We start from the raw sequence: 19,229 nt of genomic DNA, 5'->3' as shown, positions 1-19,229 counted from the left end.
CATCTATTGAGATTATCATACGGTTTTTCTCCTTCCATTTGTTAATATGGTGTATCACGTTGATTGATTTGCGTATGTTAAAAAATCCTTCCATTCCTGGGATAAACCCCACTTGATCATGGTGTATGATCCTTTTAATGTTCTGTTGGACTCTGTTTGCTAGTATTTTGTTGAAGATTTTTGCATCTATGTTCATCAGTGATATTGGCCTGTATTTTTCTTTCTTTGTAACATCTTTGTCTGGTTTTGGTATCAGGGTGATGGTGGCCTCATAGAATGAGTTTTGGAGTGTTCCTCCATCTGCTATATTTCGGAAGAGTTTGAGAAGGATAGGTGTTAGCTCTTCTCTAAATGTTTGATAGAATTCGCCTGTGAAGCCATCTGGTCCTGGGCTTTTGTTTGTTGGAAGATATTTAATCACAGTTTCAATTTCATTACTTGTGACCGGTCTGTTTTTATTTTCTATTTCTTCCTGGTTAAGTTTTGGAAGGTTATGCTTTTCTAAGAATATGTCCATTTCTTCCAGGTGTCAATTTTATTGGCATATAGCTGCTTGTAGTATTCTGTCATGATCCTTTGTATTTCTGCAGTGTGAGTTGTTACTTCTTTTTTTTAAATTTATTTTATTTATTTTATTTTTGGCTGCATTGGGTCTTCGTTGCTGCACATGGGTTTTCTCTGGTTGCGGTGAGTGGGGGCTACTCTTCGTTGTGGTGCACAGGCGTCTCATTGTGGTGGCTTCTCTTGTTGGGAGCACGGGCTCTAGGTGCGCGGGCTCAGTAGTTGTGGCTCACGGGCTCTAGAGCACAGGCTTCTCGGATTAGGGCTCGAACCCATGTGTCCTGCATTGGCAGGGGGATTCTTAACCACTGTGCCACCAGGGAAGCCCCTGTTACTTCTTTTTCATTTCTAATTCTATTGATTTGAGTCTTTTCCCTTCTTTTCTTGTTGAGTCTGGCTACCAGTTTATCAATTTTGTTTATATTCTCAAAGAACCAGCTTTTAGTTTTATTGATCTTTGCTATTGTGTCCTTCATTTATTTTTTTATTTATTTCTGATCTGATTTTTATCATTATTTTCCTTCTGCTGACTTTGGGGTTTTTTTGTTCTTCTTTCTCTAATTGCTTTAGGTGTAAGGTTAGGTTGTTTGAGATTTTTCTTGTTTCTTGAGATAGGATTGTATTGCTATAAACTCCCCTCTTAGAACTGCTTTTGCTGTATCCCATAGGTTTTGGGTGGTCATGTTTTCATTGTCATTTGTTTCTAGGTATTTTTTGATTTCCTCTTTGATTTCTTCAGTGATCTCTTGGTTATTTAGTAGTGTGTATTGGGGTGTCTGTGAACTTATTATGCTTTTAGGCAGCCTCTCTGCTAACGGGTGGGGTTGTGTTCCTGTTTTGCTAGCTGTTTGGCATGGGGTGTCCAGCAGTGGAGCTTGCTGGTCACTGAGCGGAGCTGGGTCTTAGCGTTGAGACGGAGATCTCTGGGAGAGCTCTCGCTGATTGATATTACGTGAAGCTGGGAGGTCTCTGGTGGCCCAATGTCCTGAACTTGGCTCTCCTACCTCAGAGGCTCAGGCCTGACACCTGGCCAGAGCACCAAGACCCTGTTAGCCACACGCTCAGAAGAAAAGGGAGAAAAAAAAGAAAGAAAAATAAAATAAAATAAGTTATTAAGATTTAAAAACTAATAAAAAAAAGAGAGCAACCACACCAGTAAACAAATCCACCAATGATAACAAGTGCTGAAAACTATACTAAGATAAACATAAAAATCGGAAACTAGTCTGTTGCATACAGCAAACCCCAAGTCTACAGTTGTTCCCAGAGTTCACGGCCTCAATTTTGGGACGATTTGTTGTCTATTCAGGTATTCCACAGTTGCAGAGTACATCGAGTTGATTGTGGAGATTTAATGCACTGCTCCTCAGGCTGCTGGGAGAGATTTCCCTTTCTCTTCTTTGTTCACACAGCTCCTGGGGTTCACCTTTGGATTTGGCCCCGCCTCTGCATGTAGGTCGCCTGAGGGCGTCTATTCTTCGCCCAGACAGGAGGGGGTTAAAGGAGCAGCTGATTAGGGGGCTCTGGCTCACTCAGGCTGGGGGGAGGGAGGGGTACAGTAGTTATAATTCGAATGTGGGGTGAGCCTGTGGCAGAGGCTGGCATGACGTTGCAATAGGCTGAGGTGCCCCGTGTGTTCTCCCGGGGAAGTTGTCCCTGATCCCAGGACCCTGGCGGTGGTGGGCTGCAAGGCTCCCGAGAGGGCAGGTGGGGATAGTGACCTGTGCTTGCACACGGGATTCTTGGTGGCTGCAGTAGCATCCTTAGCATTTCATGCGCGTCTCAGGTGTCTGCGCTCATAGCCGCGGCTCGCGCCCGTCTCTGGAGCTCCTTTAAGCAGCGCTCTTAATCCCCTCTCCTCGCGCACCAGGAAACAAAGAGGAAAGAAAAAGTCTCTTGACTCTTAGGCAGGTCCAGACTTTTTCCCGGACTCCCTCCCGGCTAGCTGTGGCGCACTAGCCTCCTTCAGGCTGTGTTCACGCAGCCAACCCCAGTCCTCTCCCTGGGATCCGACCTCCGAAGCCCGAGCCTCAGCTCCCAGCACCCACCAGTCCCGGCCGGCAGGTGAGCAGACAAGCCTCTCAGGCTGGTGATTGCTAGATGGCAGCGATCCTGTGTGCGGGAATCTCTCCACTTTGCCCTCTGCACCCCTGTTGCTGTTCTCTCCTCTGTGGCTCCGAACCTTACCACACATTCCCCCCCCCCCACCCCCCGTCTCCACCAGTGAAAGGGCTTCCTAGTGTGTGGAAACTTTTCCTTCTTCACAGCTCCCTCCCAGAGGTGCAGGTCCCATCCCTATTCTTTTGTCTCTGTTTTTTCTTTTGCCCTACCCAGGTACGTGGGGAGTTTCTTGCCTTTTGGGAAGTCTGAGGTCTTCTGCCAGCATTCAGGAGGTGTTTTGTAGGAGCTGTTCCACTTCTAGATGTATTTGTGGGGAGGAAGGCGATCTCCGCGTCTTACTCCTCTGCCATCTTGAAGATCCTCCCCAACCCTTTTGAAGTATGGTACTTTCACATCGACTTACAAAGTAGCTATAGCTGTATCATTTCATACAACCTAGCATCTGCTTCTGCTTTTTTCATTCTGGAATGTCCTTCCCTTCAAATAGTCAAGCAAATGCTGAGTTCCTCCCCCTTTTGACCTATGTCTTTTTGGTGGCAATGTGGTACTATCAGGTAGTGGGTGTGGGGTGGGGAATTTGGCGTGGTAAGTGAAAAAGAGATGGTGAGGCTGCATGGTATATGATAAGAAGGTGACACAGACTCTGCCTTTAAGGAACCTACAGTCTAGAGGTAGAAGCAAAAAACAGGATAAGAAAAAATTACAAGACAGATTAAACTCAGAGCTAAATCAGATTATAATCATGTCACAATTGATAGAACAATGAGATCTACCTGGGGGAATTAGAAGTTTCACAGAAGTGCATTTTAAAGTAAGCTTTGAAGAGTGAGTAGAATTTTGGTGGGTGGCAATGCAGAGAGGGCATTTTAGGTTGAGGAAACATAATAAGCAAAGAAATTCTGTGTAAACCTTTAGACAACCATTTATAAATATTTATTGAGCACCTCCTATGTGCTAAATACTGTTCTAGGAGCTGAGAATACATACAGAACTAGGCATAAAACAATCTTTATGTTTATGGAGTTTACTTTGTGGTAGGGAGGGAGACACAGAAAATAAAATTATCTAAATCTGTTATCTATGCAGTGTTACGGAGAAAAATAGAGTGGTAACGGGGTTATGAAGTTGCCAGCAAGTGAGAGTGTGTTATTTTATAGAGGGCAATCAGGAGAGGCTTCTCTGTTAAGGTGATGCTCGAGCAGAGACCTGAGGAAATGAAGGAGTGAGCCTGGGAGCAGAGGGAACAGGGGGTGAATAATGGACAGGGTCTCTGGATGAATGTTGCAAGGGATGAAGCTGGAAAGATAGTTTGTGGCTAGATAGATCTTGGAAGGCCCCACATTTTATTCAGTAGTCAATTGGGAGTCATTTACAGAGTTTTGAGGAGAGGAGTGACATAATAAACTTATTGAGTGCTTTACTGTGTGACAGGCACTGTGTCAAGACGTCTGCGTGCATTATACTATAATACATTGTGTTTAATTCTTACAACAACCCTATGAGGATGGTGCTATAATACTTCCATTTTCTAGATGGAGAAACTGAGGTTAGTGGGGTTAAGATATTGCTATGGTCTGAAAGTTTGTGTTCCCCCCAAATTCATATGTTGAAATCCTAATGCCCAATGTGATGGTATTAGGAAGTGGGGCCTTTGGGAGATGCTTAGGACATGAAGGTGGAGCCCTCATGAATGGGATTAGTGTTCTTATAAAAGAGTCCCCACAGAGTTCCCTAGCCCCATCCACTATGTGAGGGCACAGTGAGAAGGTGCTGGCAATAAAGGAAGAGGGTTTTCACTAGACTGCAACCATGTTGACAGCTTGATCTTGGACTTCCCAGCCTCCAGAACTGTGAAAAATAAGTTTGTTGTTTATAAACTACATAGTCTGTGGTATTTTGCAGCCTGAATGCAGTAAGACAGGTATGGTGGCATTAAGAGGATGCTTGCAGTAAACTCCTTTCTCTACCAAGCTACCCCAAATAAATATATGCTGTTAGTAAAATCGGTGTGCTTATTAGATAAATGCAGTTCTATGACAAGTCCCTTAGTCCCCTCTTCCAGCTAATTCCTCTGCTAAACTTCATCCTGTATTGAAATTCTGGGGCCACTACTGACTCCAGGTCACCCAGCTAGTGGAGCCAAAACCTAAACCTTGGATTCCAGTTTAGGGAATTAATTCTGTTTGCAACATGAATGGTGGATTTGAAGCTGTGACTGACAAAACTATTCAGCTGCAAAAACGTGCTGTCTTTCATGAAAAAGGAAGGATGACTCAGGCTGGAGCTGCAGGCCAAGAGGATGGAGCCTTACACCACAGATGATTATCCCCAGGCTTTGATACCTAATAGAATTTGCCCTATGGGATTTCAAAATTACTTGGGAGTGTGGTGACTCCTTTTTTCCTCTAATTTCTCACTTTTGGAATGGCATTATCTATAACTGTTGCTCTGTGCCTGTCCCACCATTGTATTTTGGGAGCAGAGAACTTTGTTTTCTAGTTTCACAGGTCTACAGATGGAGAGGAATTTTACCCCAAGATAGATGTATCATACTAATGTCTCATGCATACCTTGTTTAGATGATGAGATGAGACTTTTGAGCTGATGATATTTTAGATGAGCATTTGGACATGAGTTGATGTTGTAATGGGTTGAAACTTTTGGATGTTGGCATGGGGTAAATGTATTTTGCATGGGGGATATGTAGGAGTTGTGGGAGGTCAGAGCGCCGACTGTGGTAGGCTGAAAAAAGTCTGCCAAAGATATCTAGGTTCTAATCCCTGGAACCTGTGAATGTTACCTCATATGGGATTTTGCAGATCCTTAAATTAAGGATCTTCAGATGGGGAGATTATCCTGGATTATCCAGGTGGGACCTAAATGTAATTACAAGTGTCCTTATTATAAGTGAGAGGCAGGAGATTTGACACAGAAGAGGAGAAGGGGATTTTTTTTTTTCCTCTGTACGCGGGCCTTTCACTGTTGTGGCCTCTCCTATTGCGGAGCATAGGCTCCGGACGCGCAGGCTCACGAGCCCAGCCGCTCCGCGGCATGTGGGATCTTCCCGGACCGGGGCACGAACCCGTGTCCCCTGCATTGGCAGGCGGTCTCTCAACCACTGCGCCACCAGGGAAGCCCGGGAGAAGGTGATTTGATGATGGAGCTAGACATTGGAGTGGTGTAGTTTGATTGAAGATGGAGGAAGGAGGCACAGCCAAGGGGTACAGGCTGCCACTAGAGGTTGAAAACAGCAAGAAAATAGATTCTCCCTTCAGAGCCCGCAGAAAGAATCTCCCCTGCCAACACAATCAGCTAAACTGATTTCAGGCTTTTCGCCTCTAGAATTGTAAGGGGATAAACTATAAACTTATGTTGCTTTAAGCCACCAAATTTATGGCAATTTGTTATAGCAGCCACAGGAAACGAATACATCAATTGTTAAATTAATTTGAGGCTAATTTACCATTTACTATATTCAGTTGTTCTAAGAATATGGTAAAGCTTTCCATTTACTTGAGTCTTTTATTTCTCTCAAAATGTTGTAATTTTGTTTAAACAGGTCTTGCAAATTTTGCGACATGTGCTATAGAGAATGGAATTATTTTAAACACTTTTTTTTTTTTAAAGAGGGAAGCTATTTGAATTTATTTTGATGGATAAAGAAAGGTAAAGCAAGTGACAGTTTTTCTCTTGGAAATGTTTTTTGTTCCTTTCCCCAGAGTAGGTGTTTTGATAGACTATAGTCTCTTTGGTATCGGGTATCACATTTTATGTTTATTTGCTCTTTAAAAATTTTAGCGCAATTCTAGGAATACAGTGAGTGCCCCAAAGTGCTGTGCTAGTTGAATGTTATCCTTTTGAAGTTCCGCAAGGAAAACAACTGCAACAAATCTCCTATACAGTCTTTATAAAACTCTGGAGATATAAATGTACATTACAAGCATGTAATGTTTGTCATGCATATTTTTTGGTCTTTGTCTTATTAATATGCATTTTACTGTTCTATTCTTTCAGATGCAAGGCTGGCGCTAAAAAAATATATTGCAAAGGTCTCTGCAATTGTTACAGATACAGCAAAGGGACCAGGGAAGCTTTTTAAGGAAGACAAGGTACTGCATTGTGATTATAGTTTGCTCTGAAGTCTTCCGAGATTTTTGCCTTGTATCTTTAATTTCTACACTAATGCCCTAGAGGTAGGTAGAGGTCCTCACTGCTCCCTTCTCCCTCCCTTCCTTCATTTATTCCTTTCTTTTTTTTTTTTTTTGCGGTACGCGGATCTCTCACTGTTGTGGCCTCTCCCGTTGCGGGGCACAGGCTCGGACGCGCAGGCTCAGCGGCCATGGCTCATGGGCCTAGCCGCTTCGTGGCATGTGGGATCTACCCGGACTGGGGCACGAACCCGTGTCCCCTGCATCGGCAGGCGGTCTCTCAACCACTGCGCCACCAGGGAAGCCCTTTATTTTTTATTTTTTTGCATATACATTTATTTGTGTCTCTATATTATTACAACCTATAGAGTAATGAACATCTTAAATCAGATATCAGCAGTTTGCTGCTCACGTTCAAAGAGATGGTTTTGCAATGCAAATTGAGAGGTTTTCAGTGAGGTGGAGCTCTTTTTGCATTTCTTGCACTTTCTTCTCCTGTGAACCACCTGAGAAGGAATAAAATATCCTCGTCATTGCCCGTTGAGTTGCATGCAGCTCATACCATCCACCCATTTTTTTCCAACCTTTGCAAACACTTTTCTTTATCACAGGCTCATTGAAAATAAAGAATTAGGGAGAAGGTGTAGACTGGCCCAAGGCTTCATGACTCTAGATTATGAGTTTCTTTATACGCACATTCCACTAATGTTAGAACTGCACTGTCAGATATAGTAGCCCCTAGCCATATGAGATTATTTAAATTAGAATTAATTAAAATTCAGTAAAATTAAAAATTCACTTCCTCAGCCACTTTTCTAGTGCTCATTGGCTATGTATGTCTAATGGTGACTGTATTGGACAATGCAGATACAGAACATTTCCATCATCACAGAAAGTTCTGTTGCACAGTGCTGGTTTAGGATACTATATAGAATTTTATTTTTAAATAAACAAGTGGAAAGTAAATTCTCTGTTTCTGTCTCTAGAATACCATCCTCAATGCATGCCGTATAAAAAATGAATGGCTGGAAACCCATTTAGAAGCTTCCATTAATGAGCTTTTTGAGCAGAAACAGCAATTGGAAGATATTGTGACTCCTATCTTCACAAAAATGGCTACACCACGTAAGTTTTGGATAAAAATGGTTTGAATGTCGGAAAAGATGAAAATTAGGTTCAATGTTGTTATTTCTGAGATAATCTGATTTCAACAGTCTTCATTAAGTAGCCATTAACCTTGTTACAGGCACTAATCTGTAACTCAGTTTCATTGAGTTACAATATTAATAATAAAAATAATGACAGTTATTTCTACAGAGAATGTCTAGTACTAATCTTATTATCATCGTTAATCATTTAATTTTATGTAATTTACTATAGTTTTGACCAGTGATTTTCAACCAGGAAGACATGTCCTTCAAGGAGATAGAGCAGCAGAATTTGAAAAAAACATTTTCAGTAATGTAACTCTATAGTTTGAAAAACGTATTGTGGGAATACTGTCCTGTCAGTGGAGAAGGTGCACTGTCAGAATCTTGGTGGCAGGTGTACCTAAGATTTTAAAAATATCAGCTTTATTGAGATAGAATTCTCATACCATAAAATTCACCGTTTAAAAAATGAAAAATTCAGCGTTTTTCAGATTTATATAATCATCACCACTGTCTAATTTTAGAACATTTTACCAGCCCGAAGAGACACACCATATCTATTAGTAGTCACTGCCCATTCCTCCCTTCCACAAGTCCCTGGCAACTACTAATCTACTTTTTATCTCTATGGATTGCCTGTTCTGAACATTTCAGAGATAGATAGATCAGATAGATAGATAGATCAGAGATAGATCATATAGTCTGTTGCCTTTTGTATCTGGCTTCTTTCGCTTTGCATAATGTTTTTAAGGTTTATCCATGTTGTAATATGTGTCAGTATTCCTTTTTATCGCTGAACAATAGTCCATTGTATGGATTCAACTTTATCCATTCATTAATTGATGGACACTTGAGTTTCTACTCATTTGACTATTATAAATAATGCTGCCATGAATTTTTGTGTACAAATTTTTGTGTGGCCTCATGCTTTCATTTCTCTTGGGTATATATTTAGGAGTAGAATTGCTGGGGTCATATAGTACCTCTATTTCTGACCTTTTGAGGAATTGCCAAACTTTTTCCATACTTCCATTCCCATAAGCAATATATATGAGGATTCCAATTTCTCCACATTGTTATCAACATTTGTTATTATCTTAAAAAAATTTATTTAGCTGTTCTAGTGGGTATGAAGTATCTTAATGTAGTTCTGATTTGCATTTCCTTAATTACTGGTGATGTTAAACATTTTTTCAAGTGCTTACTGGCCATTTGTATATTTTCTTTGGAGAAATGTCTCTGAATCTTTTGCCCATTTTTAAGTTGAGTTGTCTTCTTATGTTTTTAATTGAAGTATAGGTGATTTATAATATTATATTAGTTTCAGGTGTACAGCATAGTAATTCAATATTTTAATAGAATTTAAAGTTACTACAAAATAATGGCTACACTTCCCTGTGCTGTTCAATATATCCTTGTTGCTTATTTATTTTATGTGTAGTAGTTTATATCTCTTAATCCCCTACCCCTATCTTGCCCCTCCCGTCTTCTCTCTCCCACTGGTGACCACTAGTTTGTTCTCTATATCTGTGAGTCTGTTTGTTTTGTTATATTCATTTGTTTTATAAAAATTTTTTTAGACTCCACATGTAAGTGATAACATAGAGTATATGACATTCTCTGACTTATTTCACTAAGCATAATACCCTCTAGGTCCATCCATGTCGTTGCAAATGGCAGAATTTCATTCTTTTTTATGGCTGAGTAAACATACATATATAAACACACACACAGACACACACACACACACAGACACACACACACACACACACGACACATCTTCTTTATCCATTCATCTCTTTGTTTTGCTTTGTTTTTTTTGGTTTTATTTTTGGCCACACCAGTCAGCTTGTGGGATCTTAGTTCTCCAATCAGGGATTGAACCTGGGCCCTGGCAGTGAAAGTACCAAGTCCTAACCACTGGACCACCAGGGAGTTCTATATCCACTTACCTCTTGAGGGACACTTCGGTTGCTTTTATATTTTGGCTATTGTAAATTGATGCTGCTATGAAAATTGGGATGCATGTTTCTTTTTGAATTAGTGTTTTCATTTTCTTCAGATATACACTCAGGAGTGGAACTGTTGGATCATATGGTAGTTCTATTTTTAGTTTTTTGAGGAATCTCCATACTGTTTCCACAGTGGCTGCACCAATTTACATTCCCACCAACAGTGCAAGAGGGTTCCCTTTTCTCTATATCCTTGCCAACATTTGTTATTTATGGACTTTTTGAAGATGGCCATTTTGACAGGTGTGGGGGGATAACTCATTGTGGTTTTGATTTGCGTTTCTCTGATGATTAGTGATGTTGAGTGTCTATTTGTATGCCTGTTGGCCATCTGTATGTCTTCTTTGGAAAAATGTCTGATTTTTGAAAAATTCAGATCTGCCCATTTTTTAATCAGACTTTTTGGTTTTTTGATGTTGAGTTGTCTGAGCTGTTTGTATATTTTGCATAAAACCCCCTTGTTGGTTGCATCATTTGCATATATTCTGTAGGTTGTCTTTCCTTTTTGACCATGGTTCCTTTTGCTGTGCAAAAGCTTTTAAGTTTAATTAGGTCCCCTTTGTTTATTTTTGCTTTTGTTTCTTTTGCCTTTGGAGACAGATCCAAAAAATTATTGCTGTGATTTATGCCAAACAGTGTTCTGCCTATGCTGTGTTCTAGGAGTTTTATCGTTTCAGGTCTTACATTTAGATCTTTAATCCATTTTGAGTTTATTTTTATATATGGTGTGAGAAAATGTTCTAATTTCATTCTTTTACATGTAGCTGTCCAGTTTTCCCAGCACCACTTATTGAAGAGACCATCTTTTCTCCATTGTATAGTCTTGCCTCCTTTGTCATAGATTAATTGACCATAAGTGTGTGGGTTTATTTCTGGGCTCTTTTTTCTGTTCCTTGATCTAATTTTCTGTTTTGTGCCAGCACCATGCTGTTTTGATTACTGTAGTTTTGTAGTATCCTCTGAAGTCAGGGCATGTGATACCTCCAGCTTTGTTCTTTTATCTCAAGATTGCATTGGAGTATTTTGTGGTTACATATAAATTTTAGTATGATTTGTTCTAGTTCTGTGGAAAATGCCATTGGTATTTTGAGAGAGATTGCATTAAATCTGTAGATTGCTTTGTGTAGTGTGGACATTTTAACAATATTAATTCTTCTAATCCAGGAACATGGGATGTCTTTCCATTTCCATTTATCATCTTCAAATTCTTTCATTCATGTTTTATAGTTTTCAGAGTATAGGTTTTTCACCTCTGAGGTTACAGTTATTCCTAGGTTTTCTTAATGCGATTTTGAATAGGATTTTAAACAGGCTTGTTTTCTTGCTTTCTCTTTCTGATAGTTCATTATTAACATATGGAAAAGCAACAGATTTTTTTATATTAATCTTGTATCCTGCAACTTTGCTGAATTCGTTTATTAGTTCTAATAGTTTTTTGGTGGAGAATTTAGGGTTTTCTATATAGAGTATCTTGTCATATGCAAATAGTGTCTTTATGTCAAAGAGTGTTTTTCTTATGTTTTCCTCTAAGAGTTTTATAGTGTCTGGTCTTACATTCAGGTCTTTAATCCACTTGAAGTTTATTTTTGTGTATGGTGTTAGAGAGTGTTCTAATTTCATTCTTTTACATGTAGCTGTCCAGTTTTCCCAGCACCACTTACTGAAGAGGCTGTCTTTTCTCCACTGTATGTTCTTGCCTCCTTTGTCGTAAATTAGGTGCCCATATGTGCGTGGGTTTATCTCTGGGCATTCTATCCTGTACCATTGATCTATACTGGTTTTGTGCCAGTACCATACTGTCTTGATTACTGTAGCTTTATGGTATAGTTTGAAGTGGGTGAGCCTGATTCCTCCAACTGCATTTTTCTTTCTCAAGATTGCTTTGGCTATTTGGGGTCTTTTGTGTTTCCATATGAATTGTAAAATTTTTTGTTCTAATTCTGTGAAGAATGCCATTGGTAGTTTGATAGGGATTGCATTGATACTGTAGATTGCTTTGGGTAGTATAGTCATTTTCACAATATTGATTCTTCCAATCCCAGAACATGGTATATTTTTCCATCTGTTTATGTCATCTTTGATTTCTTTCATCAGTGTTTTATAGTTTTCTGAGTACAGGTCTTTTGCCTCCTAGTGCAGGTTTATTCCTAGGTATTTTATTATTTTTGTTGTGATGGTAAGTGGGATTGTTTCCTTAATTTCTCTTTCTGATTTTATATTGTTGGTGTATAAGAATGCCAGAGATTTCTGTGCATTAATTTTGTATCCTGCAACCTTACCAAATTCATTTATTAGTTCTAGTAGTTTTCTGGTGGCATCTTTAGGATTTTCTATGTATAGTATCATGTCATCTGCAGACAGTGACAGTTTTACTCCTTCTTTTCCAATTTGGATTACTTTTATTTCTTTTAAGACTTCCAAAACTATGTTGAATAATAGTGGCAAGAGTGGATATCCTTGTCTTGTTCCTGATCTTAGTGGAAATGTTTTCAGTTTTTCACCATTGAGGATGATGCTTGCTGTGGGTTTGTCATATATGGCCTTTATTATGTTGAGGTAGTTTCCCTCTATGCCCATTTTCTGGAGAGTTTTTATCATAAATGGGTGTTGAATTTTGTCAAAAGCTTTTTCTGCATCTATTGAAGTGATCATATGGTTTTTATTCCTTAATTTGTTAATACGGTGTATCTCATTGATTGATTTGCGTATATGTAAGAATCCTTGCATGCCTAGGATAAATCTCACTTGATCATGGTGTTTGATCCTTTTAATGTGTTGTTGGATTCTGTTTGATAGTATTTTGTTCTGGATTTTTGCATCTATGTTCATCAGTGATATTGGTCTGTAATTTTCTTTTTTTGTGATATCTTTTCTGGTTTTGGTATCAGGGTGATGGTGGCTTTGTAGAATGAATTTGGGAGTGTTTCTCCCTCTGCAATTTTTTGGAAGAGTTTGAGAAGGATGGGTGTTAGTGCTTCTCTAAATGTTTGATTGAATTCACCTATGAAGCCACCTGGTCCTGGAGTTTTGTTGGTTGGAAGATTTTTAATTATAGTTTGAATTTCATTACTTGTGATATGTCTGTTTATATTTTCTTATTCTTCCTAGTTCAGTCTTGGAAAATTGTACCTTTCCAAGAATTTGTCCATTTCTTTGTGGTTTTCCATTTGATTGGCATATAGTTGTTTGTAGTAGTCTCCTATAATCCTTTGTATTTCTGTGGTGTCATTTGTGACTTCTCCTTTTTCATTTCTAATTTTATTGATTTGAGTCCTCTCCATCTTTTTCTTGAGGAGTCTGGCTAATGGTTTATCAATATTGTTTATCTTCTCAAAGAACCAGCTTTCAGTTTTATTGATCTTTGCTATTGTTTTCTTTGTATCTATTTCGTTTATTTCTGATCTGATCTTTATGATTTCTTTCCTTCTACTGACTTTGGGTTTTCTTTGTTCTTCTTTCTCTACTTGTTTTAAGTGTAGGGTTAGATTGTTTATTTGAGATGTTTCTTGTTTCTCGAGGTAGGCTTATATTGCTATAAACTTCATTCTTAGAACTGGTTTTGCTGCATCCCATAGCTTTTGGATTGTCGTATTTTCGTTGTAATTGGTCTGTAGGTATTTTTTGATTTCCTCTTTGATTTCTTCAGTGATCTCTTGGTTATTTAATATTGTATTGTTTAGCCTCCATGTGTTTGTGTTTTTTATGTTTTTTCCCCTGTGATTGATTTCTAACTTCATAGCATTGTGGTCAGAAAAGATGCTTCATATGATTTCAATGTTCTTAAATTTACTGAGGCTTGATTTGTGACCCAAGATGCGATCTATCCTGGAGAATGTTCAATGTGCTCTTGAGAAGAAAGTGTAATCTGCTGTTTTGGGATGGAATGTCCTGTAAATATCAACTAAATCTATGTGGTCTGTTGTGTCATTTAAAGCTTGTGTTTCCTTATTAATTTTCTGTCTGGATGATCTGTCCATTGGTGTAAGTGAGGTGTTAAAGTCTTCCACTATTATTGTGTTACTGTTGATTTCCTCTTTTATAGCTGTTAGCAGTTGCCTTATGTATTGAAGTGCTTGTGTGTTGGGTGCATAAATATTTATAATTGTTAACTCTTCTTCTTGGATTGATCCTTTGATCAATATGTGGTGTCCCTCCTTATCTCTTGTAACAGTCTTTATTTTAAAGTCTATTTTGTCTGATACGAGTATTGCTACTCCAGCTTTCTTTTGATTTCCGTTTGCATGGAATATCTTTTTCCATCCCTTCACTTTCAGTCTGTTTGTGTCCCTAGGTCTGAAGTGGGTCTCTTGTAGACAGCATATATATGGGTCTTGTTTTCATGTCTATTCAGCCAGTCTGTGTCTTTTGGTTGGAGCATTTAATCCATTCATGTTGAAGGTCATTATTGATATGTATGTTCTGATTACCATTTTCTTAATTGTTCTGGGTTTGTTTTTGTGGGTCATTTTCTTCTCTTGTGTTTCCCACCTAGAGAAGTTTCTTTAGCATTTGTTGTACAGCTGGTTTGGTGGTGCTGAATTCTCTTAGCTTTTGCTTGTCTGAAAAGCTTTTGATTTCTCTGTTGAATCTCAGTTAGATCCTTGCTGAGTAGAGTAATGTTGGTTGTAGGTTTTTCTGTTTCATCACTTTAAGTATATCCTGCCATTCCCTTCTGGCCTGCAGAGTTTCTGCTGAAAAATCAGCTGATAACCGTATGGGGATTACTTTGTATGTTATTTTTTGTTTTTCTCTTGCTGCTTTTAATATTTTTTCTTTGAATTTAATTTTTGTTAGTTTGATTAATATGTGTCTTGGTGTGTTTTTCTTAGGGTTTATCCTGTATGGGACTCTCTGCACTTCCTGGACTTGGGTGACTATTTCCTTTCCCATGTTAGGGAAGTTTTCACCTATAATCTCTTCAGATATTTTCTCATACCCTTTCTTTTTCTCTTCTTCTTCTGGGACCCCTATAATTCAAATGTTGGTGCATTTACTGTTGTCCCAGAAATCTCTGAGATTGTCTTCAATTCTTTTCATTCTTTTTTCTTTATTCTGCTCCTTGGCAGTTATTTGCACCATTTTGTTTACCAGCTCACTTATTAGTTCTTCTGCCTCAGTTATTCTGTTATTGATTCTGTCTAGTGTATTTTTCATTTCAGTTATTTGTTTGTTCTTTAGTTCTTCTAGATCTTGGTTAAATATTTTTTTTATTTTCTCAGTCCATCCCTCCATTCTATTTCTGAGATTCTGGATCATCTTTACTATCATTACAATGAATTCTCTTTCAGGTAGATTGCCTGTTTCCTCTTCATTTGTTTGGTTTTGTAGGGTTTTACCTTGTTCATTCATCTGTGACATATTTTTTTGCTGTCTCATTTTTTTCTTTTTTTTAAATGAGTGGGATTGTGTTCCTGTCTTGGTGATTGTTTGGCCTGAGGCTTTCAGCACTGGAATTTGTAGGCTGTTGTGTAGAGGTGAGTCTTGGTGCTGAGTTGAGGACCTCCATGAGACCTCACTCTGATGAATATTCCCTAGGGACTGAGGTTCTCTGTTAGTCCAGTGGTTCGGGCTCGGAGTTCCCAGTGCAGGAGCTTCAGCCTGACCCCCGGCTCATGAACCAAGATACTGCAAGCCATATGGGGTGGCAAAAAAAAAAAAAGAGAATCATAACAAAGTAAAAAATAGAATTAAACTAGTAAACTAACAGATATGTGAGAAAGAATATAAAAATAAAAATGTAGATAACTAAACAAGCAGAATTTACAACTGTACCACAATAGTGAAAAAGAGGAGGGAAAAGAAAAAAAAGAAAAAACGAAAAAGGGGGGGAGGCCTTAGCTGTGGAGGGCGGGGCCTAAGCAAGGGCAAGGTTTGGGTGGTGGGCGTGGCCTATGCTCAGGACCCACAGGGCTGGAAAAGGCCCTGGGGGCTGTGGGGGGCGGGGTTTAGCCTCAACACAAAAGAAGGGGCTCAGGCTTGCCTACCACCCCTGGTCTCAGAGAGTGGGGGACCTCACCTGGGAGCCCAGGAGGCTTCCTGGGCTCGAATGGGTGGGGCAAATGCCCTCTGCTCCTCTCCCGCTCCTCTCAGAGGACCCCTCCTGCCTGCCTGTCCTGATCTCCCTGGCGTCCCCCCCTATGCCCCCAGTACCAATGCGGCCATGGGGAAGCGGAGCCCTGGAGGGCAGGAGACCACCCTGGGAGCTCAGCAGGCTCCCTGGGCCCGAGTGGGTGGGGCAGTTGCCCTCTGCTGCTTTCCCACTCATCCTGGAAGGCTCTTCCCGCCTGCCTGTCCTGATCTCCTGGCCTCAGGGGTGCTGATTCTGTCTGGCTTCCACTTCTCCTCCCCTCTCAGTCCCACCATTTCACTTCGGGGTTCCTCCCATCTCCTTGGGCGTCAGGGTTTCCCACCAGTGGCTGGCAGGTGCCCTAGTTGTGGGGAGATGCTAACTTGGAGTCTTCCCACACTGCCATCCTGACTCATTTTGGTATTAGGGTAATGGTGGCATCATAGAATGCATTTGGGTGTGTTCTCCCATCTTAAAAATTTTTCGGAATAGTTTGAGAAGGTTAGGTATTAACTCTTCTTTGTATGTTTGGTACAATTCTTCTGTGAAGCCATTTAGTCATGTCTTTTGCTTTCTGGAAGTTTTTAAAATTACAGTTTCAATTTCACAGGTAATGATTGGTCTGTTCAGATTGTCTATTTCTTCTTGATTTAGTCTTTGAAAGTTGTGTTTTTCTAGAAATTTGACCATTTCTTCTAGGTTGTTCAATTTGTTGGCATGTAACTGTTCATAATATTCTCTTATGATTTTTTTGTATCTCTGTGATAGCAGTTGTTATTTCTCCTCTTTCATTTCTTATTTTGTTTATTTGGGTCTTCTCTCTTTTTTTTCTTGATGAGCCTGGCTAAAGGTTTATCAATTTTATTTACCTTTTCAAAAAACCAGTTCTTGGTTTCATTGATCTTTTCTGTTGTTTTTTTGATCTCTGTTTGTTTTTGCTCTGATATTTATTTTTTTCTTTCCATCTGCTAACTTTGGGCTTTGTTTTTCTAATTCCTTTTTTTAAAATGACAGTACTTTAAATTTATTATTTATTTATTTATTTATTTTGGCTGTGCTGGGTCTTAGTTGCAGCATGCGGGATTGTGGTATGTGGGATCTTTAATTCTGGCATGTGGACATCTTATTTGCGGCATGCGGACTTCTTAGTTGTGGCATGCAGGCTTCTTAGTAGCAGCATGTGGGCTTCTTAGTTGCGGCACACGGGCTTCTTAGTTGCAGCATGTGAACTCTTAGTTGTGGCATGCATGTGGGATCTAGTTCCCCGACAGGGACCAAACCCCTGCCCCCTGCATTGGGAGCATGGATTCTTACCCAGTGGACCACCAGGGAAGTTCCTCTAATTCCTTTACATGGAAGGTTAGGTTGTTTATTTGAGATATTTTTGTTTCTTGAGGTATACCTATATTGCTATAAACTTTCCTCTTAGAACTGCCTTTCCTACATCCTCTATAGATTTTGAAAAGTTGTGTTTCCATTTTTGTTTATCTTGAGGTATTTTCTGTTTTTCTCTTTGATTTATTTATTGACTCATTGGTTTTTTAGTAGCATGTTGTTTAGTCTCCACATGTATGTATTTTTCTTCTTATTGTTGAATTGTAAAGGTTTTTATGTATCTTGGGTACAAGTCTCTTATCAGATATATGACTTGCAAATATTTTCTCCCATTATGTGGATTATCTTTTCATTTTCTTAATTGTGTTCTTTGAAGCACAAAAGGCTTTAAGTTTGATGAAGTCGAATTTATCTATTTTTTCTTTTGCTGATTGTGCTGTGTCATATCTAAGAAACATTGCCTTATCTAAGGTCACCAATATTTACTTTTATGTTTTTTTGTAAGAGTTTTGTAGTTTTTTTAGCCCTTATGTCTAAATATGTCTGTGATCCATTTTAAGTTAATTTTTGTATATGGTGTGAGCTAGGGGGTCCAGCTTCATTCTTTTGTATGTGGATACCCAGTACTTAAGATTTTTATGTTTATCAAAAGGAGCCATGGTTTTTTAAAGGTTAAGGCACTGAATCTGTTCTAGGTAGTATGACAAACTGTCCCTTGCCAACTGTACCTAATGTCGAATGAGCATACACATAGCACTCTCCTAGGTCCCCTGAAGGGAAATAGATGCCTTTACACCATCCTTGTCTTTAAGGAGTCCACCAACCACTTTGTGAGTAAACATGCCTACTTGAAAAGATAAACTAAGAGCTGTGTATGTTCAGGGAAGCCTAAGCATAAAGGGAAGGCATCATGAAGAAAGAGGAATTGCCTGAAAGGATAGGTAACCAAGGTGGAATATGTAGGGAATTCTGGAATGAAACACAACATAATGATGAAAAGTTGAAATATGGGACTAGGGAAGTGGTCAGTATCCATCTGGCTGATTGTAGTTGAGTACACATTAAGGAAGAGTAGAAAATAAGGTTGGAAAGTTAGCTTGTGATCATTTCATTAATAGTACTGAATTAGGGACCTCCCTGGTGGTGCAGTGGTTAAGAATCCATCTGCCAATGCAGGGGACACAGGTTCGATCCCTGGACCGGGAGGATCCCACATGCCATGGAGCAGCTAAGCCCGTGTGCCACAACTACTGAGCCTGCACTCTAGAGCCCGCAAGCCACAGCTACTGAGCCCACGCGATGCAACTACTGAAGCCCGCGTGCCTAGAGCCTGTGCTCTGCAACAAGAGATGCCTCTGCAATGAGAAGCCCATGCACTGCAATGAAGAGTAGCTCCCGCTCTTTGCAACTAGAGAAAGCCCGTGCATAGCAATGAAGACCTAACACACCCAAAAATAAAATAAATAATTTTTTAAAAAGTACTGAATTATAAGCTTCAAAGTTTGGACTTTACTTTCAATGCAGTGGGTTGCCATTAAAGGCTTTGTTTGGGGTAGGAGAGACGAGGGATTAAGTAGTGGAGAATAATCTGGCTGTCCTTGCAAAATGGATTGGAGGGAGAAGAGACCAGAGAGAGTGAGACCAGTATAGTCCAGGAATGAGATGGTTAAGACGAGTTGTTGGTTATACAGTTCACTTCCCACCTTTCCCCACCAAGCTACCACTATTGTTAGTCTGGCCCAACAACCCTCCCTCCTTCCCTTCTCATCTCTGAGGAAGAATTGCAGAGGCTCCAATCAAGATGGTGGAATAGAACGACGTGGAGCTCACCTTT

General features: G+C 39.6%; 1 protein-coding gene across 2 annotated transcripts in view; it reads left to right on the top strand.

Moving 5' to 3' along the window:
- ANKRD45 (ankyrin repeat domain 45) overlaps positions 1-19,229 on the top strand; it is a 56,601-nt gene that overhangs the window by 26,864 nt on the left and 10,508 nt on the right. For both annotated transcript variants that reach the window (XM_032636202.1, XM_032636195.1), the window contains exons 4-5: positions 6,697-6,791; positions 7,817-7,955. In XM_032636202.1, the coding sequence (XP_032492093.1) occupies positions 6,697-6,791; positions 7,817-7,955 (234 nt within the window). The remainder of the gene's footprint in view (positions 1-6,696; positions 6,792-7,816; positions 7,956-19,229) is intronic.

This window comes from Phocoena sinus, chromosome 1, assembly GCF_008692025.1.
Source record: "Phocoena sinus isolate mPhoSin1 chromosome 1, mPhoSin1.pri, whole genome shotgun sequence".
In the NCBI taxonomy this organism is placed as follows: Eukaryota; Metazoa; Chordata; class Mammalia; order Artiodactyla; family Phocoenidae; genus Phocoena; species Phocoena sinus.
Note: the sequence above shows the minus strand (reverse complement) of the source record. Positions and strands in the feature narration are given on the sequence as shown.